Source organism: Oculina patagonica, chromosome 10 (genome assembly GCF_052425735.1).
Source record: "Oculina patagonica isolate OP01 chromosome 10, crgOcupat, whole genome shotgun sequence".
NCBI classification, from domain to species: Eukaryota; Metazoa; Cnidaria; class Anthozoa; order Scleractinia; family Oculinidae; genus Oculina; species Oculina patagonica.
Genome location: NC_135767.1, coordinates 12,775,562 through 12,800,417, shown reverse-complemented (window position 1 = coordinate 12,800,417; position 24,856 = coordinate 12,775,562). Strand labels below are relative to the sequence as shown.

The window sequence follows — 24,856 nt, the reverse complement described above, 5'->3', positions numbered from 1 at the left end:
TATTAATTTTGACTCACATTTCAAGTTGTAAACACTCTTAATTAAATTGATAGAATTCTTGATTTAAACAAAATGCCGTATATGCAGTCTTTTTGGTTAAAAAAAACATAAACTAGAGTACCTTACGTTAAACTTGAGCTAAAATTAGCCCTCATTCAGCGTTCGTTACAGAAATAGGGCTTCAGAACTACGGTGTCATGTCAAATTTCGGGAGACACCTTTTATCAAATCAAGTTAGACATACAATACAATACATACATACTTTATTGACTTTCCCCCTAGAGGCTTTTCAAAGACAACGCAATAAATACAATTTAAAACTACTTAAAAACTCTAAGATGATATTCATACTTAAAATTAATTAACTAGGATTAAGAATCTATAAAATCTTTGATAAGTTTACGTTTAAGATAAAACTTAAAAGCAGATACTTTAATTTCTCGAGAGTTTTTAGAGAGCTATCCATGGAGTTCCAGATACTGACTATTCTGTAGTAAAACGTCCTCTGATCACTGGCAGACTTGAAAAGAGGAATGTTCAGCATTTGTGAACTTCTTGTGGCACGTCCGCTTATTTCTCCTCGCTTACTCAACTGGGTAGACAGATACTCCGGCACGCGGGATGTTAGACATTTGAAGGCCATGATCGCGCGCCTGAAATATAACTGAGTCGCAACTGGTAGCCATTTAAGCTTTTTTTAAAACTGGTGTGATGTGATCATATTTGCGCGTACTGGTCGCAATTCGAGCGGCAAAGTTCTGAATACCTTGTAATTTATTTATATTACTTTTTGATGTAATTATGACGTTGCCATGGTAACGTCAAATATCATGGACACATCATTGGAATATCAAAATTTCCGAGGGTTAAGATTAATTACAAATGACAAACTAGAAAAAACCATAATAAAGCATTTTTCAATTATGCCATCCTTGAATAAGCTTCTTCAGTCATGACTCTGGTTATAATAATTTAAACCTTTAAATTGCTATGAAGCATAACAAAATAGGTTAAAAAGCAAAGAAGTACTCTTTTAACAAAGCATGTGAAAAATACCCATTTTACCGGCAGTCACCAAAGGGTTTACACTCGAAACCCAGATTCTCTTTCCCAAGCAGAGATAATTATCGGAGTGTCGTATTTACTAAACTACACACAAGGTAATATATCAAGGGTAACTGTCTCCACTCTGATTCAAATACCTTCCAAAATAACTCAAAAAGACAGAGGAGCACAGTTGAATAACAGACTATTTATAAACGATTATGTTATAGCTAATAAAGCATTTAAGACCCCCGTGATTGCACACACCAGTCGTCCCCCCCTCCCATCCCCGCTACACACAACAAGTTTCAATCACAAAGGCGTGTACAACGTGTATGGCGATAACTCGAATTTGAAAACAGTACTCTTCGATGACACAACTCAACACAGTACAACTCCTTATTTTCACCATTGTCGTTGTTATTCACTCAAAGATACCATATGTACTCTTTGAGAGTTTTTATTTATATTAGTGGCGGGGTGACCTGTGGAATTGTGACCAGTAAATAACTAGCCTTTCTATGGCTGTAGAAGGGACGGACCATTATTTTTAAATTTGAAGGGGTGGAGGGGCTATAAAAAATATTTAAAAAAATTGTTTGAAGGCGCTAAAAACACTAAATAAATTGTTTGCAAACACGATGAATGATAACGAAACATAGGTGGAATTTCGAAAAAAAAAATGTTTGCTGAGGTTTGTGTGTCAGCTGAGCTGTGATTGTATACGGTGCTGATTCTGTCCTGAAAGCACTGCATCTGAGCTGTCACGTTTAATTTACTCCAAAGTAACCAATCATTTCGTCTCAGTTCAAGGGAATGAAGTTCCTGTTTTGCTCAAACAAGCTGACGGGAAGCAATAAAAAGAAAAGTCTCCGGCTTTCCTCCCAACTTAAGGATTTGTCGTAAAGTATTGAAGGCAAGTTAGTTTGTAGCAATCTCGAGCGTGTGAACAAAACATGCGAGGTGCTTTTTCTTTTTGCCTTGTCGTGGTTAGTTTCTTTTTAACCTCGACAAGAACGTACGCCAACGAACTGCAGTCAAACGCCTCGACATCCAAATGCAAGGTAGGTAGTGACTTTTATTCGGGAACACGTAATTGTCTACTCAGTGGCAATAATTGAGAACTTGCACTTGATTGGTTCAGTTCGAACGCACAAAAAAAATCGCTTGAAAGCTGATCAGATATCGACACAAACAAACAAACATCGCCTTTCAAACAAATATTGAAATAATACAGGCTCGCCCTACTCTTACAACTTTTCTTTATTTTCCTGTCATAAAGTGACGTTCCAATGTTAAGAGAAGTAGTGAGTGAAAGGAGACTATATTTTGTCGGCTATATTCCAGGAGCAATACTGGATTCTTCGATGCCAAAATTACACGCCGCATGTAAATTAATTATAATTGTATCATATATACGAGTCGAAAACATTAACTCAAAGAATTGCTGTTGCAAACCTCAGTTTGTCAAAAAACCTGTATAAAAAATAACTCACCCTATGCGGAAATATCTCTAATTTATTTTATTTCAGATACACAGCCGTAAAATCCGATTTTTCGAGGCTTAAATATTCACAACAAAAACCAGTGAAAAAATTTGAATATAGATATTGGTTAGTTCTGACCAAACAAACAAAAACACGCCGCGGTAGAAATATCACTCGTTGCTAGTTTTAGTACAACTCTAAAGCGAAAACCCTGCTCTTTTTCAAAAATAACGACTACAAAACTATCCGAAATTTACATTTTTTCGGCGTTTAATCGCGAATACCCGGCCTCCAAAAATAAACTCAAATACATTTACGATTGCTAAACATTTTTGCATAACCGTCCCTCTGGGGAAAGGCTCAAGTTTAGGTATGGACCATTATTTTCTTGGAGGGGGGGGGGGGGGGATGAAAAATTTTCCTCTGCAAACTTTTTTTTTTAGTTTATGCACCTCTGCAAACATTTTTTTTTCGAAATTCTTACTATTTTTTGTTATACATATCGTGTTTGTAAACAATTTATTTTGTCTTTCCAGGCCCCCCCTCCAAAAAAATAATAGTCCGTCCCTTATCGCCTTGTTCATACCTAACTTACGAGCTTAACACGAAATTAAGAAACAATAGCCATTGTTTTTTCGGTTTAGTGACCATTATCTCCTAGCAACAGCCAGTAAAAGTTTTTCCTACCCAGTGTTTTTATTATTTCGCCGTAACTCCAAATGCAAATTAGTTTAGGATCCAGGAGTTTTCGGCACAGCAAAAGCTCGGTTACTCGTGTGTTTTAAACTACAGAGTTCGAACGACAAAAGTTAGAAGACGACTTTAGTGGTTAATTAATCAATCAATCAATCAATCAATCAATCAATCAATCAACCAATCAATCAATCAATCAAACTTTATTTATAGAGGGTTACACGTAATAGTTTTACAACTAATAAATTTGTGGCCCTCTCTAATGTACTAAAAAATTAGTTATCGGCTTTATATTTAGACGAACTCCACTTATCCTATAGCTCATGGTTTAACCCTCTCGTAAACAAAAAGATCGGATAACGTATAACAAGCGCTACGGAAGTAAATAGATCAAACATTTTAATATTTTTAACATTTTAATTTATTTAAATATTTTCTGCTTCCTGTGCCAAGAGCTGAGCAAATGCAACTGACTTACCGTATTTATTCGATTAAGCGTCCAACCTCGAATAAGCGCCCATCCCCCAAACCACAAAAAACTGAAGTGCACAAGAGGAGTATTGAATATTGAAATTGACAAAGTACTACTAATTATAAGAGACTTCCCACATGACCAAGTTTTCTTAGTATTTTACAGAAACTTTCAATAAACAGTGAAAATTATGCTTTGGTACACCTTCACGTTTTGTTATTATTTGTTGTTTTGTTACAAAAATAAACGTACTATTTGCTGAAAATAGTGAAAATTTAATAAGCGCCCAGCCTCGAATAAGCGCCCACTCTCAAGATCCAAAAATTTAATAAGCGCCCAGGGCGCTTAATCGCATAAATACGGTAAGGGCTAGACGATTAAAGATGCGAGACACAATGAAAGAAAAAAATAAATAGAGCGTGAAGCTTTCTTAATACTGAGAGGGAAATTACATCTTTAATTAGAACGAGGATTTACAGCGTAATGGAAAGAATTTGTTTTTGTTTCAACAGCCAAATCCTTTCTTTGGAATGCCCGGAATCCCGGGAACACCGGGCGCTCCGGGGGCTCCGGGCAGAGATGGCTCCAAAGGAGACAAGGGAACTACCGGAAAGCGTGGCATACCAGGCGATATAGGAAAAGCAGGGAGAATTGGACCAAGTGGCCCGGAAGGAGCCAAAGGAGAGAAGGGAGGAAAAGGAGAAATTGGTCCGATGGGAATAAAGGGAAGTACAGGTATCCCAGGGAGAGCAGGTATCCCAGGAAGTGCAGGTATCCCAGGAGGGCCCAGGGGGGGGAAAGGACGGAAGGGAGAAAGGGGAATAAAAAAAAAAGGAGAGAAAGGAGACGCAGCAAACATTGACCCAAGACAGCTGGCTAACTGGAAACAGTGCGCTTGGAATGAACTAACACGTACGGATAACGGTAAAATAAAGGTGAGTAACAGTTTAGCTTTTATAAAATTCATTATGTAAATAATAAAAGTTCCAGTGTCCCCAATGTTGAAGGGAAGATAAGGTAAAATCTGGCGACCGCAGACAACTGTAGCTGAAAAATAGAAGAAAATGTGTGCTATCTGCTAGCGTTAATGTAGAAATCTCAAAAAGAGGACCACGTCCCAGTGGACAGCGTGACTGTTTTTGATAATTTTATTAGCTGGGAACTAAGAAAAAGACGCGCCGCGGGGAAAGAAACCAGATTTTTACTATTTTTTATGCAGGGTTTACTGAATATCTGACGTCTTATTGTATGACTCGTCAAATGACTGATTGATTGTTGATTGATTGAGATCGATTGATAAAACAATTGATGTATAGGATTACCTCTGCTTACAGTCAAACAGGAAATTGATTAACGTTAGATTTCATTCTTTGCTACAATATTCCTATCTTGCATTGAATTGAATATTTCAATGTTGTAACGGAATGCTTAAGCTGTCTCGACCATAATAAGTATAATATATTGTTCTACAGCTTCAAAGTTAAAAAAATATGAGTATAATTAACATTTTTTGTTTCAGGAGTGTTCTTTTAACAAGATACACAGCAATACAGCGCTTAAAGTCTCATACCAGGGAAACATTCGAGTCCATTCTAATTATGCTTGCAACAGATGGTATTTTAAGTTTAACGGCAATGAATGCAGTGGTCCCATGACGATCGAGTCAGTACTTTACAATGACTGGGAAAGTGGGAATCCTCATACCCTCCGCCATCATTCCTTTGAAGGCTTTTGCGAGAACCTCGCACGTGGCACGGTTAGAGTTGAACTCTGGGTAGGCAAGTGCTCTGGTGAAACACAGGGTGACGCTGACACAGGATGGAATTCAGTGTCCCGGATAATGATTGAAGAAGTACCGCCATCCCAGTAGTGCTGTTCGTAATTAGAACTGTAAAAACAATGAGTAACGGAAAACTGAGTGATAAAAGCACAGTAAACTTTACTAGAATTCCTTATGTTTTTATTTAAGATAAAATACGTGATTTATTTTATAACATAAAATTTGCATGCAGATTTTCGTTAAGCTCAGGAGTTAAAGTTTACGGATGGGGGGGGGGGGGGGGGGGTACAAACGGGGTCTGGGACCAAATAACGATGTTCTCACAACTTGCAACGCGGTCACTTCACGATCTAGTCAGCGGTTTTAGGACGCTGATGCAACAGGCCATCTATTCCCGCGAAATGGAAGCTATAGCAATCACAACTACGATGATGTGGATTCATTGATTGTGAAGGGGTCACAACTATCCTCACTTACAAATTTAAAAAGCACTGTTTCTATATTGCAAGTTGTGAGAACATCGCTGATCATGAAATTTCATTTAAGAGAATGAATGGGAAGTTGCCCCCCTCCCCCCTACCACCTGTAAAGTTCATGATCAAGTACTAGGAAAAGAAAAAAATGCTATACCAGGCTGAAGCTGAGGAGTACATTAAAACTTACTTTTTGCTTTTGATTTGTAGTCCCAGTCCCACTGCGTAGTAAGGTAAAAGGTAAAGGCACACTCGAGCCGAACTATCCACTCTGCCCAAGCTTATCGCAGTTAGGGCTTTCCACAAGTTGCTCGAGATTTCCAAAAAAGTTGCCCGTAATTTCTCAAAAAGTTGCTCAAAAGTTGCTGCAAAAATCCAAAAAAGTTGCTTCTGATATTAAAAGTTGCTCCAAAAAATTCAAAACGCTTCTCCTAATCAAGAAAATTTCTCTAAATATATGCTACTTTACCTTTGAGGGTTAGATTTCTAAGCAGTTTTGGCTGCAGTTTTACAGCAAAAGAAGTATCTAAATAAGGTTTTTCTTTAACTAAGAAAAATTGTGAAGATGTCAATGACGTCATGTTTCCTGACGGGTTTTGTACTGTTTTAATACAGAATGAGCCGAAAGTTGAAACGTCTTCAAATGTTCCTGGAAAATCTTCGGTAAACTTCGTAAATTTTCGGAAACGTTCGTATGGCCTTTGAACAACACTTGGATAATCTTCGGAGATCTTCGGTCTGGAAATTGCTCAAAATGCAACAAGTTGCTCGAGAGGAAAAACGTTGCTCGAAGGGGAAAAGTTGCCAAAAAGTTGCCGAGAAACTTGTGGAAAGCCCTAATCGCAGTTTCCGTACCATGGACTAACTAGCAGTGTTGTTAACACCTCTGGATTAACTGCTAGTTCACCGTAGGGTACAACCAGTCAGGTTTTCTTGACAGTCTGCCGGTACACAAAGTTTTTTGGCCAAAAACACAACGCAGTGACCCCAGCCAGGTCTTGAACCCTGCCACTCGATGTCGAGCCCAACGTGCTAGCCATTAGTTAACTGCGTCTCCTTCGCGTCCCACCGCGTCTTCATAGCGATAATTTTAACTGGGCGATCAAATCTGCAGCGATTTGACTTTTTGTTATTGCCCGGGGCAAATTACTAGGACACAGTTCAAATAGCGCAAAGCACGACGGAATTCATTCACGGGCGGTCAACGGACTTCTTTGTTTCAGTCCTGTGAAATGCGGCTTAAAACCATGCCAAAAAGAGTAAAGAGCACAGAGTTCAGAAAAAAAAAGATGGTCAGATATTTAAATAAAAGATTTTTTTGGATTCGTCGTTTGTTGCCGGATTATTCATAATTATTAAGACGGAATCCACTAGGAAGTCGAGTAATATTTATTAAAGTTGGACAAAAATCAATTTCCAGAATAAGTTAAATCCTATTGCGTTATTTCCTACCCTTAATAAAAGGTAAAGATGTAAGTAATTATCCGTGATAACACCAACAAAAATTTCTTATCAGAGTCTGAGAAAATAAATTTCAAAGTTTACAAGGTATGGGCAAAATCTCACATGTAGCCATTTTGTAAATTCGTCTTAAGCGATTCAGTGGAATTCAGCGGAACTTCAAAATGTGTTTTCGATGTGTGGTGTTGTTAGAAAAGATTTCTTTTGATAAGATATTTGAAGCAGTAACAAAAAAGTTTGCAATAAGGTGGAAATAATTCTGGTACAACAATTTCTTATCAGAGTCTGAGAAAATGATATTTAAAGTTCACAAGCTATGGGCAAAAGCTTACATCTTTTAAGCGATTCAGTGGAATTCAGCGGAACTTCAAAATGTGTTTTCGATGTGTGGTGTTGTTAGAAAAGATTTCTTTCGATAAGATATTTGAAGCAGTAACACAAAAGCTTGCAATCAGGTGTAAATAGTTTTGGTACATAATTTTGTCCAATAACTACTCGAAGTCCTGGCGGATTTCCTCTTAAATTCTCAACCTCTGATTGCATTTCTAGCTTTCTGATTGGTTTACTGAATTCCGGTTATCAACTCGTATACCTATGTTTGACCTTATATGGGAAATGAGTGCGGCATGTGCTGCTTATAATAAGCGTAAATTAAAATTTTTAGGAAGCGACAGTTCCTTCAAAAAAATGGTTTTAAACAGCAAATTTGGCGAGCTTTATGAACAAGAAATAATTAGCGGTGCCTAGAATAACCACAGAAATGCAGTAAATTTAACTACGCAAAACAAAAGGATTGATGCGAAAAGTTTAATTAATAATACTTTTAAACGCACAACAAGAGCGAGTGAATAAAGTAGAAAAGCAGCAAATAATTTACGAAAGAACGGCAAACTGACACAGTTTCACGGCAGTGTACGTCATAAAACTAGGCTCAGCACTTCAGTAAAGTTTGTTACCTTTCAATCTTGGTTTTGTTCTTTTACGCTTCAATAAACCTGTTCGACTTTGAGCTCAATTTCGCTTCAAATAATAGCATGATGACAGTCGTGGAGCCGTAAAGAAGTACAATGTAAACACTTGCTTCGTTCGACTTGCACAAGACTTGTAGTTTTCCAGGAAGCTTTTGCTTCGGATCTCCTTGTAAATCGCTTTCCTCGTAAGTTTCATTCAACTCAAGAAGTGAACACCGCGCCTGAAATTTTCGCGCCTTCTCATCGTATCACTTCGTTTAATCAAAATGAAATGTCCAGTCGATTTAAACTTGAGAAGATTAATAAAACAATTATTCCATTCGCCCTTGTTGGATACGAGTCGTTATAGCCAACTCGGCGCTTCGCGCCTCGTTGGCTATTTACCTCGTATCCAACGCGGGCTCATGGAATAATTGTTAATTACCTAAGGATTGCCATTTCAACAGCTCGCAGCGGAAAGCTTCACAACTTTCAAACAGGTGAATAAAATTAAGTCTTAATTTCTCATTGAGTATACGCTTGTTTCTCCTGTTATTTTCATAAGCTCAACTGTCAACGTTATTCTGTTCTGAGTGAAAGGGTTTGCTTATCTTGTCGTTTTTTTTCTGTGTGATTTTAGGAAGGAATATTCGTTTGGCCAGCTAAATTTAACTTCGCACGTATAGTAGTAGCCTGTTCCAGGTTCTCGGTAGTTGAAGGAGAAAGCGAAAATCGCGGGCGATTGAGGAAAAAACGCTCGCACGCGTTTTTCGCTCTCCCCCGACTACCGAGAGCCTGGAACAGGCTACTTCGCACGTTAAAGAATGTTCGAAAATTTTGCCCCTTTTGTCATAAACAAGTAATTGCACGTTTTCTCGTAGAAATAAGGATTTGTGTTGTCAAAAATTGCCCGATTTGCACAATTTTTTTTTTTTTTTTTTTTGCTGGGGTTGATGCGCCGGTAAAACTCAAAACCAGCGGATTATCGCAAAACGAAAAACGAAACCGCACATTCACGACCAGCGGTGAAAATTTATAATTACCATATATGAAGTACCTACCTAAAATTTAGTTCCCAGGCCTACCGAGCGAAGAGCTCATGTTTATTGCTATGGAAATCAAGGAAAGCGAATGCGTTCTAGAATTTGCCGAATTTACGATCGAAAATGATCGTGGTGGCGTTACGAAGAAGAATTACTGGCAGATGAGACAGTAACGAGATGTCTTTGTCGTCGATTTTGCCTGCATTGCCCGGCGTCTACACCCAAAAGAGCAACCCAAAGCAAAAGTTAGTTGATATGTGATACGATGCATGACTTTTGACTTCAAGCGTTATGATATACGTGTTTACCTTTCAGTACGAGGGTCCTAAGTCGGTTACCTTTGAGGGTTATTAGGTTTTGTATCGCTGAGGGTTTTAAACGATTCCGCTTTGGGAGCTAGTTAAGTCCGAGCTTAGCTAGTGCCCATTTGCCTACTCGACAACTACATTGTACTACAGAATCGAAGCTAAAATCATTAGGGACGCTCCTTCGATTTATTTGTATGACGACAAATACGTGAATTCCTTTGGTACCACAATTTGAGAACGGGAAATGACTTCAATCGCAGGACGATTGTCCTTTCCTTTCCTGATGTAACCACAAAAGAAAACAGGGGCAATATTTTCGCACAGCTCAATATATTTATTATTATTATTATACAAGTTCTGACTGACTCATTCTTTTCGATCATGATTGCTCTTTGTGTAAAGTGTTAGTATAAAAAAGTTGCTACATAATTAATGTCTGGGGCTGTGCGGAAATCTTACCAAAAACAGAATATAATGTTTCCTTTATGATCCGAAAGCTCCTTAATTTGTCGAAACGCTCTGAGGGTAGGAATCAGATCATACATGGAACACCAAAGTTGTCATGTTTTTTTTTTTTTAACTAAACAACACAACATGCATTCTCAAAAAAGTACTCTGGAGTGCTGAAAGCTGTATAAAAATACTCACAGACATTTCAGAGAAAATTCCTTTGTCGGAGTATGTGAACTGGGGTCATTTCTCCCATGGGTTGTTTTGCTAACAGCAAGCTGGTTGAGCGTGAGGTACGTGTAAAGATATGCCCTAGCTAGCTCAGTCTTTACCCACACTTAAAGAACAAAAAATAGTATTTTCGCTCTCTGGTGAGGAAAATATTATAGTTGGAGTCTGGTAGACTGACATGTACATGTACAGCTATAAGTTAGTATAGTTTATAAATTTAATGTTTATATTTCAGTACATGTACATGTTGACCCAAAGGCCAGCCCTATCCCCCACTTTTAATTGGGGGCAAGGAACTAAGAGAGAGTTAACTCACAGGATAATATATAAGACATTTGCAAGGAAGCTGTTAGCAAGGCAACTCATATGCAAAATGATTGATTACCAGTGACTACACTGTTTGTGGTTCACTCTCATCCTGTCCTTTCATACCATATACAGTGTGTACTAATATGCTTTTCTGATTTGGGACATGAGTTCATTATGGTGTGAGTTGTGAAATTTGTGGCTATTTCGCATTGTGTTTTGCAAGAATTTGCGTAAGTGGGGAGGGTGTAACAAAAAAATGATGGAGCTTATCAGTAACAATTGCTAAAACTACTTTCTTACTAAGTCTGCCCTACATTTGTATACCATGTATGCCCATCGGCTCGAAGAGCAGCAACAAATTAAGGCAACAAAAATGCAACATAAAAAATCGTATTACTTCATTTTTCAAGGGAGTTACATGTAATTTTCACAATATATTTAAAAAATCCCGAAATTTAACACTCGCAAAACAATTATTTTGATTGTATTTTTTATGTTTTAAACATATTTTTGGGCAAAATCCCGAAAATTAAGTCTCGCGAAGGAATTTCATGTCCAGAGGCTTAATTTCCTCTAATAAGGAAATTAGGAGTAGTGAGGAGAATTTTATTTTTGATGCTAAGACAGATGTGCATGTAAAATTGTTTTCTCACAACTGATTTTGTTCACCCTTTTTGTAGGGCTCTTGAAACAACCAGCAATGCTGCAAGCTCTATACATTCCAAAAAGAGCAAGTATAAGCACCAAGCAGAGGCTGAGAAGCAGAAGGCTGAGGCAGAAGCAGAAGCTAAGGCTGCTAAAGACAGAGAAGAGGTATGCTCTAATAAAAAACATTACCTGCCTGAAGCATTAAATAAACATAATATTGTGTGACAAGAACTACAATGTATGTGACAATGCAGTCGTTGTGTGACAAGCACTATAATATGACAAACATTGTATGACAAACAGTACATGTGACAAAAATGGTATAGCAAAAGTAGTGTGTATATGCATTGCATGACAGCAGTACTGTATTGGAAGTATTGTTTGACAAACATCGTGATAGGCACGTAACATTTTAAATCTGGACTTTTTAACTGGCAGATGAAGTATTAGGACATGAGAAATGCCGTCAGACTAACATGCAATGGTTTTAACTTGCCTTTAGAAAGGGCAAGGTGGAAATTTAATTTTTCTTGCACCTAGTAACAACAACCATTATAGGACACAAATTTTGTAACAACCATGTTATGGCAAAATTGTGTTACAGGTACATTTGTATTGTTGTACAGGCATTTTGTGACAAGCATTGACTGTGTGATATGCATTGCATGACATTTTTTTGTACAATGTATTGGGAGTATTGTTATACACTGCAATGGAGTGCATGCATTGCACGATAAGCATAACATATTAAAAGTAGCTTATTTTTTGATGACAAAAAATAAGCATGTAGTCATCTGTGAAGCATTTGCATAACAGGCATGGTGTGACAAGCATTGTGTGACAAGCAAATGTGTGATAAACATGGTTACCTCCATTCTCAATGAATCTGAAGCATAAATCAGCTGCCTTCATTTTATTCGTTTTATCATATTCTTACTAGTAACTTTTTTTTATAAAGAGTTACATGTAATGTTTATTTTTCCCTCTTACATTTAAAACAGCAATGTGTTCGTCTCTATGAAATGTGGTCAAAAATCAAACAGGAAGAGAAAGATGAACACTACCAATACTTAAAAGAAAGGGTCTCAATTCAACATGAGCTCATCAAACGACAAGACATGCTCTTCAAAAAACGTCAGGCAAAGATAGAGCAGAAACGTTGGCAGGTACAGTGTAAACATGTTAGAACAAACTGGTCTGGAGACTGTAGAGAACAGCAAAATAGTACATAGTACATACATGTAGTAAACTTACAGGATCTTGTCAAGTGCAAAAAGTGAAACTTTCGTCTCCAGTTACTTTACCACCGTTTGCACTGATATGTGACTTTAGAAATCAAAACACCCATGGAAACGGTTCCAAGATTTCCGTCAATCAAAGTTTGAAGGGGTTTCTGACAAATATGTTTCATGCGAGCAATCACGAAAATGAACGGCAGTAAATATTCATGTAAATTTTATTCTACAGCCAAAATGAAACTGTTTTTAACACTCTGACGCAGATTAAGCCCTTTTGTAGCTAAGTTTTCAAAAAGGGCTTTGTCTCGCTAAACTGTCGGAATAAACACTATAAAACTAAAAGGTACAAAACTTTTATGTTAAGCGAGTTGTATTTAATGAATCGCAAAATTCAGTCTGGCACTGTCAACTTTGTATAAAATTAATTTTTCATAAAGATCTGTAAACCGTTCGGTTTCATTCGGTTTCCAAATGCAAAAGCCTTGAAATTAAGGGTGAACTCTCGAAAAAATCTCAAAAATGTCACTGCTGTGTAAAAAAGTTAAATTTGACCAAGTTTCTGTTGTTTATCAGCATAAAGTTTATTTATCGCAGCTAAAACTTTTGCTCGTGAATTTCAAGTTTTGATTGATGGAAATCTTGGAAATGTTTCCACGCCGGGATGTTTCTTTTTCTAAAGTAGCATATCAATACAAACGGTTGTAATGGAGATCCACTCATCAAGAATGAATGGATGTTACACACGCTGTATGTGATAATTGTTTAGTTGTCTTTGCACTAAATATTACTGATGGTGATTACACTATTTTTTTTTGAATTCTGCATGTAACTTTCAAATAACATGCAAATTTAAAAATGAGTCTCAAAGCCATTTTCAATCTGTCCCGTTTTGCAAATTTGTAAGGCCTCCTACATCAGGCTATTTAATATACACATCTAAGTGTTTTGTCTCATCTCAAAACATTATTAATTTAGAGTTACATTCATTAAAATTTAAAATAAGTTGGTGCATGTATGTCTTCAAGACCTGTGCATCTACATGTACACCTGTAATTCTGGTCCCAGAGGTTTTTTTCCTTTTCTTCATTATCAAATTTAAACATATATTATTTTAGAAATAAGAAAATGTTTAAAAATTGTTTCTGTTTGAGATTTTTTCAAACCGGTTTGATTTTACTTTCTTTTCCATCTGCATTACCATAATCAACATTGTCATCATTAATAGTTAATGATAAGTTTTCATTTTTACATTTTGACTTACATGTAAAGACATTATTTTGGAACTCTTGGTGACTGAAACAAGAAATACCATGAACGCTATGGAATGAACCAGTTTTTTGTATAATTTTTATGTTGATGATTTAGTTGGTCTCAATACTGTAAGTACATGTAGCGTTCAGAGATTTAAGATTTAGTATTAAATTAAATGCAAGTTGCCTGGTTACAGTTTGTTGATGAAACGTTCTTTATTTAGCACATGCATGTTGTTTTATATACTGTCAGTTAGCAATTCCTTTATACAGACTATACATGAATCTTCTGTTATTTTAGTTAAGAGAAGCCAAACGTTTGGCCAGAATGGCAAAGTCAAAAGAATATTCCGACTTTGTTCGGGATGTCTTAGGTGAGTGATATTTAAGACTTGTACAATTTGATTTTTACATCTATAAGTTTCAACATATTTCCCAAACTCTCACATTGTACTTAACTATAGTAATTTAACTATAACTGGTAACACACACTTACATGTAAGGTAAACCACGAGGCTTAAATTTATAAGTTTTAAAGAACTTAAGGCATACTGTTTTTTATACGACCAGGATTTCAAGCTCCCAGATTGTATCTATGAATTCAATTTATCGTGGAAATATATTTTATTTAAACCTAGAATTTTCATCATAAATAATTATTGGAGATGCACTGTGTTTTATACCGCTAGGTTTTGATTTTTTCCAGATTTGAGCTATGAATTCAAGCTACATGTATCGTGGAAACGTATTTTATTTAAACTTAAAAAATTCATCATAACTAATGTCAATGATGTTCTTCTTTCCTCTGTAACGATCGCAAGTTATACTATGTTTTGAAATAATTGTCGTGGTAAAATGTTTATCATAAGGAAGTTTTTCTCATACAGTGTACTGTAGGTAAAAATTTGTGTAATAATTATTATGTTTTTATATCCGTTAGTTCAATCCTCATGTCTTTGTTTGGACTCCTCGCTTTATTCGTGTGATGTTTTTAATTCTTTTAATACGTATGTATAAGCTACGCTTGTTTGTAAAAGTTATACATCGTTTAAAAATGATTTTGAATTAAACCTCGTTGTTGTCTTATTAACAACAGGTAAGCACTACTCCTAGTCGCTTCACATTCCACGAGCCTATGTTTATACCCCGTAGGTAATATTTCAATTTTGCCCAAGATAAATTAACATAGGCAGGGATGTAGCAAAGAAAACAGTAAGCCGGCTCATCAAACAAGCCCAGCTGGCTTTTGTGGTCTTGGCAGCTCTATAAGTCTTTATTTTCATGTAAAATTTCAGCTGGATTTACATGTAGATTCTCTTTCAGCCGGTGAAATTAGCCGGCAGACGGCCCTTAGCGACATTTCTGCATCAGTCTAGTACAATACAATCGTAATATTTTTCAATTATTCTTCCACAGCTCAAGACAGAAAGAAAGCTCTCAGCTTAAAATCCCACGTTCGCGTTATAAGCAGTCATGAACCTGAACGTGTATCGCAATTAAGGAGAGACACACGAAGCAGTTACGATAGCACTAAATCTCACACCCCAGGCCATTCAAGCTTAGACAGCAGTGGGCCTTCTGGGATAGAGAGTTCACTTTTGACGGATAACTTCAAAGAATTGCTGCTAGACCCAGTGGATGTGCAGTTACAGAAGCTGCTGGGATCTGATGCTGAGGATTTCCTACATCCAACATTCCGTGAAGGAGCTAAAAAGACTCTAAATCCAGTGGTGGTGCACAGAAAACGTAAGTGCGCGTGAATGCGTGCGCGCACGTGTATGCGTGTGTGCGTGCGTGCGTGCAAGATTGCATGGCGTGGACGCGCGTGATCTAGATTGTGTGCGTGTGAGCGAGTTTGTTATACGTCAATGCATGTGTGGATGCGTGAGTAAACGCGAGTGAGCTTTCAACAAAAAGGGGCAAGATCTGTTTTTATTATATAAACATCAGTGAAATACCAGGAAATCTTTCGCACGAAAAAATCATATTTTCACACGTGAAAATAACGTTATTTTTTACATGTGAAGATGTCGATTTCGAAACCTTTTCTGACAAGTTTGCCCTGTTTCAATGCTGATTGAGCCAAAGTAAATCGATATTAAGTCGAAACATCTTCGGATCTTCCTCGGCAATCTTCGGAAATTTTCGGAAAATTCGGAAAATGTTCGAAAACATTCGTACGACCTTAGGACAACATTTTGCATATCTCCGCGCAACCATGTAATATCCTCTATATATTTTTGTCGATCCTAACTTATCCGTGTCTTGTTATTACCAGCTGCACTGTTCTGCAACATCAAACCATAAGTGTTGACTTCTCTGTGATCTATCTTTATTCTTTCTTATCATTGATCCAGGACAGTATTCCTCGAAACCGTATTTTCACCATTTTGCAGAAGACGTTAGTTTGGCTCATCACGCAATCTTCCCTCCCAAACGAAGATACGTGACAACCCAAAAGAACGTCTGTGTGCAATGTTGATGGCTACAAAAGATATAGTTTTTTAAGTGTTTTTTTTTTTCTTTTTTACTTTTTCTTAGTTAATTTGTTCGTTACATAACATTTTAAGTGCGTGAGAATAGATGCTCGAGCATGACCCCCCGGGGGGGCGGGGTACTCCGATATATTTCGGATAGGGGTGTGCCGCCAAGGTTCTTAAACCCTTACCCTATTTAAGGATAAAGAAAGCGAAAATTGATACCCTTTTTAAGGCCCCAAACCGAAAAATGGCACCCTATTCAAGGGAAGGAGAAGCATTCCGTGACGACCCAAATAGCGGCTAACCGCGCGCGGCCAAACACAAATCTTTATAAAATCACTTTACCAATACTTGAACGGGTAGTTCAGTTTTAAGATACCTTTTTTTCGTTTATCTGGGCGTTTATTAAAGCCGATAGAATATAGGTACCCTATCTAAGGATCACACCAGGAACAAAATGCCAAAAGGACCAAAAATGATACCCTATTTAAGGACCGAGAACCTCAAAAACAAACCATACCCTATCGGGCGGCACATACCTATATAGCCCATATATGGGAGTACCCCCCCCCCCCCCCCCATGACCTACATATATGTACAAGAGGTACACTTTTGAGTTAAAATCACTCTTTAAAACTTCAGGCCTTCTTCTTCATTTCATACTTTGTAAGATACATGATTGTACTGCCGAATCGGAATGTACAGTAGATTATCAGCCCTCTAATATTAAATATTGGCTAAGTGTTCCACAGGGCACAGAACACCCTTCTGTAACAGACCTGGTGACACCTGATTTTCCACCAGGTTTTCAACACACAATCGACCAGGGCAGTCAAAAATCCACCAGGTTGATTACTTTTTTCACCAGGGAGGGTGATGATATATTAAATCTAACCAATAATTGATGCAAACTCTGTGAGCCAGTATGCAATAAACTTAGTGGGGTTATCGTGCACAATTTTCCGCACCGATGTCGTCTAAGGGCTGTAGATGACACCGTCGTTTTTTTTTTTCGCATTGTACGTAAACAACTTAAGTTACATAGAAACGACAAACGGGCCGTTTTGAGATCCCCGTGAGTTCTTTATATCGAACAGTGAATACCGCCACTAGATCCGCAATGGGTCAAATTTAGCAAATAATTGTCGCAATGAGCCAACGAGTCGCCCTACTATTACACTATTGACATGGTTAGTTCACCCTTGGACTAGACTTGCCTACAAGTCGAGCTCAGCAAGCGCAAAGAGAGAAGAGCACACAGAGCGCGGAAACGAGAAACGAGAAACGAACGACTTTTAAAATGTCTACCCTTGGGCTTGAAGCAGTCGCCGGGGATATTTTCCTAAAAACCTCTGAAATTCTCGCATGCACGTTTTTGTCCATCAGGGCATAAAACAAGGCACGCAATGCATGCAGAAGCGATGACGAACAGAAGAACAAATTCCGCCAATAACCTTATTATATAAGGTGATGGACAGACATCATCGCCTGAAAATGATTACACTTCCTTTTGATGCATGTTACTTTTCCAGTTCTTAGCAGGATTTGAAACGACGGTTCTGAAAGATGCAAACGACGAAACGACGGATGTAAAAGATGCAATCGTGTGAACACCGAAGATGTAAGCTACTCGGGAGCTCTTCCGCTCACTTCGCTCGCGTAATCCTTCTCGAGAGCCTATTCACAGGCTAGCTACTCGGGGTCCTCCCCGGGAAATTTTGAAAAAAATAGACAGGCTGAAATCATATTTCGTGCGTTTTAAAGGGAGTTTCATATGCATATAGGCACCTAAAAGTAAACTTAAAAAACCACGATTATTTCTAGACCTTTTTAGTTAAAATCAAAGCGTCTTATTTTTGGAAGGGAAACTGGACGCGCTTCACCAGGCAATCAACTTTGTACTCGACGAATTACACCTGCCAAAACATACATTAACGACTAAAAATTCCTAAATTGCGCGTCGAAGGACTTTGAGGAAGTCTAGGTAAGCGTTTATTCAGCCAGATATTCGATAGTTTTTCAAAGAAATTGGGAGATTTTTTCGTGGAATTTAGTATAATTATTTTCTCGACTCCCTAGTTTGAACGCCAACCTAGCCCTGCTAATCTGAATACAAGTTTAATTACTTTTTCAGAAGGTAAATGGCATAAATATTTATTATCAAAAGAGCCTAGCGCAAGAGACAGAATCAGCGCCTCTCCACTCGCGAGTGCACCAAGATATATTCGCACGTGCCCCAAGGTGAGCCTGCTCGCAGGCTAAAGACAGATCCAGAGGCTGCCTAGCACGGGCGCACCTAAATTTAAACTGTGTCATCCGTTTACTTTTAAAGTTGAAAAATGTTCAATATGCCGGTCCTTATTCGTTGATCCATTTTTAGAAGGTCAAAGCATAAAAGAATCTAAATACGAGAACTGTTTGCTTATATTTTTTACATGTCGATTAAATTATCTCTTTTTTGGATTTAGCGAGCATCCAAAAATATGTGTTAATTAATGACTGCTGTCCTCCAGCCCCGGGCTCCAGCCGTTGGCATCAATAGTTTCATGAAGGTAAAAGCTACAAAGTTCTATTTAGGCAGTACTTACATTTTGAGGCAGCTTAATTAAAATTTACCGTAATACGCCACTTGAATGATCTTGAATGTACTTGAATAACTGGCGTATATTTTACATCACATTGTGCCGGCGGACTGCAAAGTTAAACATGATATTTTATACATCCGCAAGCGCCTATCAAACTGCTCGAGGCTGCTTAATCGAAGGGAAAAGGCCGCTTAATACTCACCAAGAATTATGTGGGTCAAGCTGATTATCCTCTGCGTAGTTATTCGATAAAACGCTGTAAAAAGCCGGGTCAAAAATACTTCCACACATTTATCTTGGGCCGCGCGCGCTGTTCAAATCGCTCTGAATCATTCACAAGCTCGTAATACATACAGTAAAGGAAACATATCTGTTTCTTCTCTTCAGTGACGTGCATGACAGCAGAACAAGCGACGAAAGCAATCAGTAAAAGTTAACAATTACTTTTTGCTATATTGACATCGAGTTATAGTCAATTATTAAATTATCTTTTTGCTGCGCGTCGTTTTTTTTGTTTATTTAAGACAGCATAAAGATTTTGGTTGGTTTTTCCTGACCAGGTAAACAAAATTCTTCACCGGGGAGGAAAAAAAATCGACCAGGGATTTTTCAGATAATCACCAGGTACCAGGGAGGTCAAATTTCCACCAGGGAGGGCAAAATAACTCACCAGGTCGGGTTCCACCAGGTCTGTTACAGAGGGGTGTCACAGAGGAGTCAAGTTTGTCCGCAATTCAAAATCTCTACCGTGCAAAACGACCTTCAAAAGCTTTTCAAAGCGATCATGTGAGCCGTACGTGATACAACGCCGTCATGCGATACTTGTTTACAGATTGTCTGGTCTTGTGATATATCGTATTCATACCCTCATGCGACATCCGCAGACATCAATGTTTGTGGGCGTTACCAGAAAAAAATCGTCGACCTTCGGGCGACGATTTTTTCGCCCCAGGCGACCATTGTCAGAATACGATATCTGCAAACAAGTATCGCATGACGGCGTTGTATCGGCGATCGCTTTGAAAAGCTTTTGAAGGTCGTTTTGCACGGTAGAGATTTTGAATTGCGGACAAACTTGACTCCTCTGTGCCCTGTGAGTGTTCTTCATGGCGTGAAATAAAGAGCATATTTTTTTGTTATTTTTCTATTACCAGTAAGCGGCATTGGAGCAAGAGAACTGTGGGGCACGCTGAGGAACAACTCACAGTTTAAACTGGAAAAACAAGATGACACGATACCACCTGATGTTAAGGTAACAGAAACGGTGCAGAGGAGTGGGGGCTGGGGTGCAGCTTTGTTCTCATTCCTTTACTCTAAAGTGTCGAAAATAACGATCCCCGAAAGTAGCGATAACGTTAACATTTCACGGTTAACACATCCCGAAAACACGTAACGACGCTCCCAAAAAAACGCCCTCAAAATCATCTTGATTTGTTATGAGACACAATGGAAATTACAGGAGGGCTGTCCAATACACACAAACTGAGTTGGATCGTCTAATTTGGCAGAGCAGTCATTTTGAAGAATAGTCAGGGAAAAAGTCGATATATTTTTAACAAGTTCGCCATGTTTTTATTGTCATTTTTATTTTTTATTTTTTATCAATTGTAATTAAATTAGGTTATCCTTAGCGTATTTTTATCTGATTGTAATTTAAATCGGGTTTTTATATTTTTACTTTTAAATTTCAAATGTAAACGCACTGAGACGTATGTAAAGTGCGTGCTAAGAACTGTTATTATTATTATTATTATTATTATTATTATTATTATTATTATTATTATTATTATTATTATTATAGCACCTCTGATTTTATACCATTTTAAAAGGCTCGAAGAAACATTCAGGTCAATGTTATCTCAGCGATGTTTTTTTTTGGTAGCGGAGGATCGAGGCCGCTACTATATCTGACAAATTGTATTAATTTGGTCAGGGAAAGTTTAATTTTTAATTATCAGGGGAAAGTCAGGGAATTTTGGAAACCTGATGGCTGTGGCAACCATGCATACCCTTCAAAAGTAAGCTCACTAAAAAATGTCCTATGAACAAAAATACATGTAAGCCCAGAGCTTTCATGTGGACTTATGCCTTTGTACTGTATGCAAAGACCCGGGTGCTGCCCTTTCCATAGTTTTCAAGACGCAAGGCGCGGTGGCCTAATGGTTAGAGCGCCGGACTCCGTATCGAGCGATCCGAGTTCGAGCCCCGGCCGGGATCACTTGCGTTCTGTTCTTGGGCAAGACACTTTAATCTCATAGTGCCTCTCTCCACCCAGTTGTATAAATGGGTACCGGCGACATAATGCTGGGGGGGGGGGGGGGGGGGGGTACTGCAATGGACTAGCATCTCATTCAGGGGGGAGTAGAAATATTCCTAGCCGCTTAATGCTACGGAAACCGGGATAAGCTCCGGCAGTGTGGGCCGCTTGGCTCGTGGCTTCTCCAATCATGTTTAAAATTTTATTTTGTCTTTTTCTTCTTGTCGTGTAGAATGCGTATAAAGCTTTTCTACGAGAGTGTCTTCATAACAACATCCCTACAGTCCGAAGGAGCTTTTGTAAAGATGGAGAAGATGTAAGAGAAATAAGTGGCTGTGTCTTGTTGGTTGTTTCTTACCTTTGCTGTTTTTTTTTTTTTTTGTATACAGAATCAAAGTGGTCTAAGATTATGTTTGTATGTATGTATGTAAACAAATGCAAACGACACTGAGATTCATGCACTGAAATCATGTGCACATATGTGGATAATATGTTTAGGCATTTTATTCAAACGCATAACGAATTTCTCCTATTAAAGGCCTACTCTGAGACCCAAAGTCGCCGTAACTTTGGGCGACTAAAGGCGACTTTAGGCGATTTTAGCTTATTTCGGCCAAAAATTAATTACGGGCGATTTAAGGCGATTTTGGGCGACGACTTTGAGCGATTTTGAGTGACTTTAGGCAATTGTAGGTGACCGACCTAAGTACAGTTGTGTTATACATGTACATGGGAATCATCATGGTACACAATAAAGTATTGTTACAGAAAATATCTATACTTAAAGCGACTTTAGGCGACTTTAGGCGATTTTGGGCGACTTTGGGTAGTTTTGGGTCCCAGATTAGGCCTTATTAAAAATCCTTGTACAGCCAACCTCGCGCATGAACCGTGATTTTCCACTGTTTAAAAATATGGCGCTAGCTATTTTGCTAGATTGAAACATATAAGTGGGAAAAGTGATTGATTTCACTGATCCTCCAAATGACTGTGAGGAATTTGATTGCCATTTAGCTAATCAACTTTATCTTCGTTTCAGGTCTTCGAGGAAGATCGTGTCAGCGAAAGCCAGTTAATACAGGATATTAAATTCACTCGTCATCGTCTGGAGCTCATGTTCAGAGTGGCTCATATGAATCGTGACAAAACAAAACTACTGGTGAAAACAGTGGACCCAGGGGAACCCTCTGAAGGGACTGTGAGTCGGCCACCGAGATACAATCCTCAGCAGATACTAGAGATACCGATGGTAAGCACGATAAGGTTAAACTGAGGTCATAGATAACTTGCTTTTCTTAATCCTTCTCAATCTTTCATAGTAGCATAAAAGATAACATGACATGACTTGAAACTTTTGATCTTTACCGTCTTTGTTCCTCTTTAGTTTATTATTACCCTTTTGTGTTTATCTAACTTACAGTAGTTAAAGTTTAATTTTTGAGGTTTCAATTTGGAGGTATATGTATATTGTTCAACACAAGAACAGGTCATGGTAAACCTGTAAAGTCGTGGAATTTTCGAATTTCCTTTTCCAGGCCTGGAAAGTCATGGAATTTAAGTGTGGGTTATGGAAAGTCATGGAAAATGGTATTGATTGTACAAAATAAATTAGGCAGGTTGTTTTTTGTTAAAGAATAGGGCAAAAACGTAACCGAAATGAAGACCATTTTGAAAATTTCCAAGAAAAATGGTCAAATTTAGGTCATGGAAAACTTTAAAAAGTCATGGAAAAGGTCATGGAAAATCATGGAATTTCAAATGCTCAAAAGAGTACATGTACGAACCGTGTGTAGAAACGAAGATGCGCATATTTTGTGCTTTTGACATTTATTTTTCTTAACTTTGTTTATTTCCAGGAAAACCGCGCTGCACCGTTACCCGCTCTCGCTTTAACAGACGCAGAGGGGGAGCATCATTCCTTACACGCACCTCTCTCCCCTCGGGAGCCCACACAAGAACCGGAAAAAGAACCAGATGTTATTGTTGGAGGAGAAAAAATCAAGTTCCTCACTGAAAAAATGGCCACTTGTAAAGGAGAATTCAGCAAACGTCATAAAGCTCCAGGATGCTCCACAGAAATGGCCCCTATTAGCCAAGGGCCCTCTAAAGGGATCAATGTTAGAGGAACTCTCTCGGCCCCTGCTAGCAGTATGGGCGCAAGGGAGGCTAAAAAGAGCCAAGGCAGACCATGGGAACCGTTGAGTTTAAGCGCCTTGTTGGAGTATAATGCTCCTGTAGGTGTCCCTGGTAGTGGCGAGTTTCTTTTAGGTCAAACAAAAACTTGGAAAATACAGTGATAAGATGGTCATAAAGTGATGCGGCAAAGAGTGAAATCGAAGGATGAAATCTGCATGTCGAGTTGCACGACACGAGAAGGTGCTTCGTGTCAACCACAGTAGAATGTCGCCTATCAAGCGAGCTTAACAAGTTACAAGCGACAGTGGAAAGAACTAAAACCCGAAACCGAAACTACCGAAACGAAACATTGAGATTCGAGGGTAAAAAAAATTACTGGTTTCCCGAGGGACCAGTCATTAAGTGATTTGTTATACAGTCAACTCTTTCTAAGACGGAAACCTTAGAGACCGGCCCCAGCTGTCCGCCTTATAAAGAGTCGAGGTAATGTGAGTACGTGTTTTCAAACCAAATTCGCGTGCCTCCTATAATCACTTATCACACCAATCTTATCCCTAACGTTTATTTATGTGTTAGTCAACAACAGGGAAGATTTAAAGTTTTGGGGATACAATTGTGTCAAAATTCCACAGTCGTACTCGATCTCGTACTTGTAGTCAAATCTGAAGGTCGCTAATAACGCTGACGTCTATACGTGTCTATGAGCAGTGAATAAACGTCGTTAAGACTATGTATTCCCTTGCTCAAGCAAACGTTCACAGTTTCTAGTCTTAAATCACTGCAAAAATGCCTAGATAAGTGCTTTATTTTTATTTGGGTTATATTAGAAACATTGCCAATGAAAAAAATAAAATAGCGAGTGCTAGCATTGTTTGAAGTACTGGTGCTATCATCATTGGTGGAATTAGGTTTATGTTTATCTAAATAACGTTTAATGGTCTTGTCAATTATGTGTAAAGATCTTTGCGAAACTCGAATAAGTGTTATTGATTTTAAAAGTTAGAACCACCTTGTGCAGCATAATTAACAGTACCACATAAAACAATGGCTCAAAAGCTTTCATTTGAATGGTCGCACACTAGGGATTCATTAATTCGCAGACTAAACAGTTAGAACCACCTTGTACAGCATAAACAACAGTACCACATCAATGCACTACACAATAGCGTTTCATCCACGGACTTGAAACACCGGTTGACTCTTGGAGTGATCGGTGAAGGGGGCAATTTCTGACAGAGGTCACGCCGTAGCTTAGTGTGTAAAAAAGAGCTAAAAAAGATTGTATTTTTATTTTTTAATATAAAATCATCTTGTAAATAAATGGAGAAACTGGTCTCGCGTTACCTTCTGTACTCGCTATCAGTTGAGGAAATATTTGACAATCGCCGCCATGTTTTGACTTTAGACAAATTTATTGGAAGTTCTTTACTAGAGTAGAGATACCCTTAAATTCGCGTAAACAATCAAGCAAACAAGAATTGTGGTAGGATTTGCAAGCGAATCCAAATTATATAGGGAAGAATAAAACTGCGTGGATCACTAGCATGAGTAAATTAATTCA

At 38.2% G+C, this 24,856-nt stretch overlaps 4 protein-coding genes across 5 annotated transcripts in view; all 4 read left to right on the top strand.

Annotated features, from left to right (window-relative positions):
- The window catches only part of LOC144629091 (uncharacterized), a 209,956-nt gene that overhangs the window by 154,469 nt on the left and 30,631 nt on the right, over positions 1-24,856 (top strand). The gene's annotated exons all lie outside the window — the stretch shown is intronic.
- The window catches only part of LOC144629195 (mediator of RNA polymerase II transcription subunit 20-like), a 316,942-nt gene that overhangs the window by 264,243 nt on the left and 27,843 nt on the right, over positions 1-24,856 (top strand). The window lies entirely within an intron of this gene.
- On the top strand, positions 1,959-6,113 carry LOC144628057 (collagen triple helix repeat-containing protein 1-like). 2 transcript variants are annotated; one of them, XM_078486110.1, is made up of 4 exons: positions 1,959-2,108; positions 4,209-4,449; positions 4,480-4,631; positions 5,216-6,113. In XM_078486110.1, the coding sequence occupies exons 1-4, from the start codon at positions 2,001-2,003 to the stop codon at positions 5,564-5,566; spliced, it is 852 nt and encodes a 283-aa protein (XP_078342236.1). In that variant the 5' UTR covers positions 1,959-2,000; the 3' UTR covers positions 5,567-6,113. The 2 variants fall into 2 exon arrangements, with proteins under 2 accessions (XP_078342236.1, XP_078342237.1); XM_078486111.1 differs by having other exon boundaries at positions 4,209-4,467; positions 4,531-4,631.
- LOC144629031 (uncharacterized) lies at positions 9,491-24,643 on the top strand. Its single transcript, XM_078487188.1, has 9 exons — positions 9,491-9,648; positions 11,382-11,514; positions 12,351-12,515; positions 14,139-14,211; positions 15,254-15,583; positions 20,057-20,154; positions 21,392-21,475; positions 22,199-22,408; positions 23,016-24,643. Exons 1-9 carry the CDS (start codon positions 9,581-9,583, stop codon positions 23,454-23,456), a joined length of 1,602 nt encoding a protein of 533 aa, XP_078343314.1. The 5' UTR covers positions 9,491-9,580; the 3' UTR covers positions 23,457-24,643.

Excerpts from the sequence above, each read along its gene's own strand:
- LOC144628057 (XM_078486110.1), top strand. The coding sequence starts at position 2,001 with ATGCGAGGTGCTTTTTCTTTTTGCCTTGTCGTGGTTAGTTTCTTTTTA. Across the intron at positions 2,109-4,208 it reads CCTCGACATCCAAATGCAAG|CCAAATCCTTTCTTTGGAAT; the intron begins GTAGGTAGTGAC and ends TTGTTTCAACAG. Across the intron at positions 4,450-4,479 it reads AGGTATCCCAGGGAGAGCAG|GGCCCAGGGGGGGGAAAGGA; the intron begins GTATCCCAGGAA and ends GTATCCCAGGAG.
- LOC144629031 (XM_078487188.1), top strand. The coding sequence starts at position 9,581 with ATGTCTTTGTCGTCGATTTTGCCTGCATTGCCCGGCGTCTACACCCAA. Across the intron at positions 14,212-15,253 it reads CTTTGTTCGGGATGTCTTAG|CTCAAGACAGAAAGAAAGCT; the intron begins GTGAGTGATATT and ends ATTCTTCCACAG. Across the intron at positions 22,409-23,015 it reads AGATACTAGAGATACCGATG|GAAAACCGCGCTGCACCGTT; the intron begins GTAAGCACGATA and ends GTTTATTTCCAG.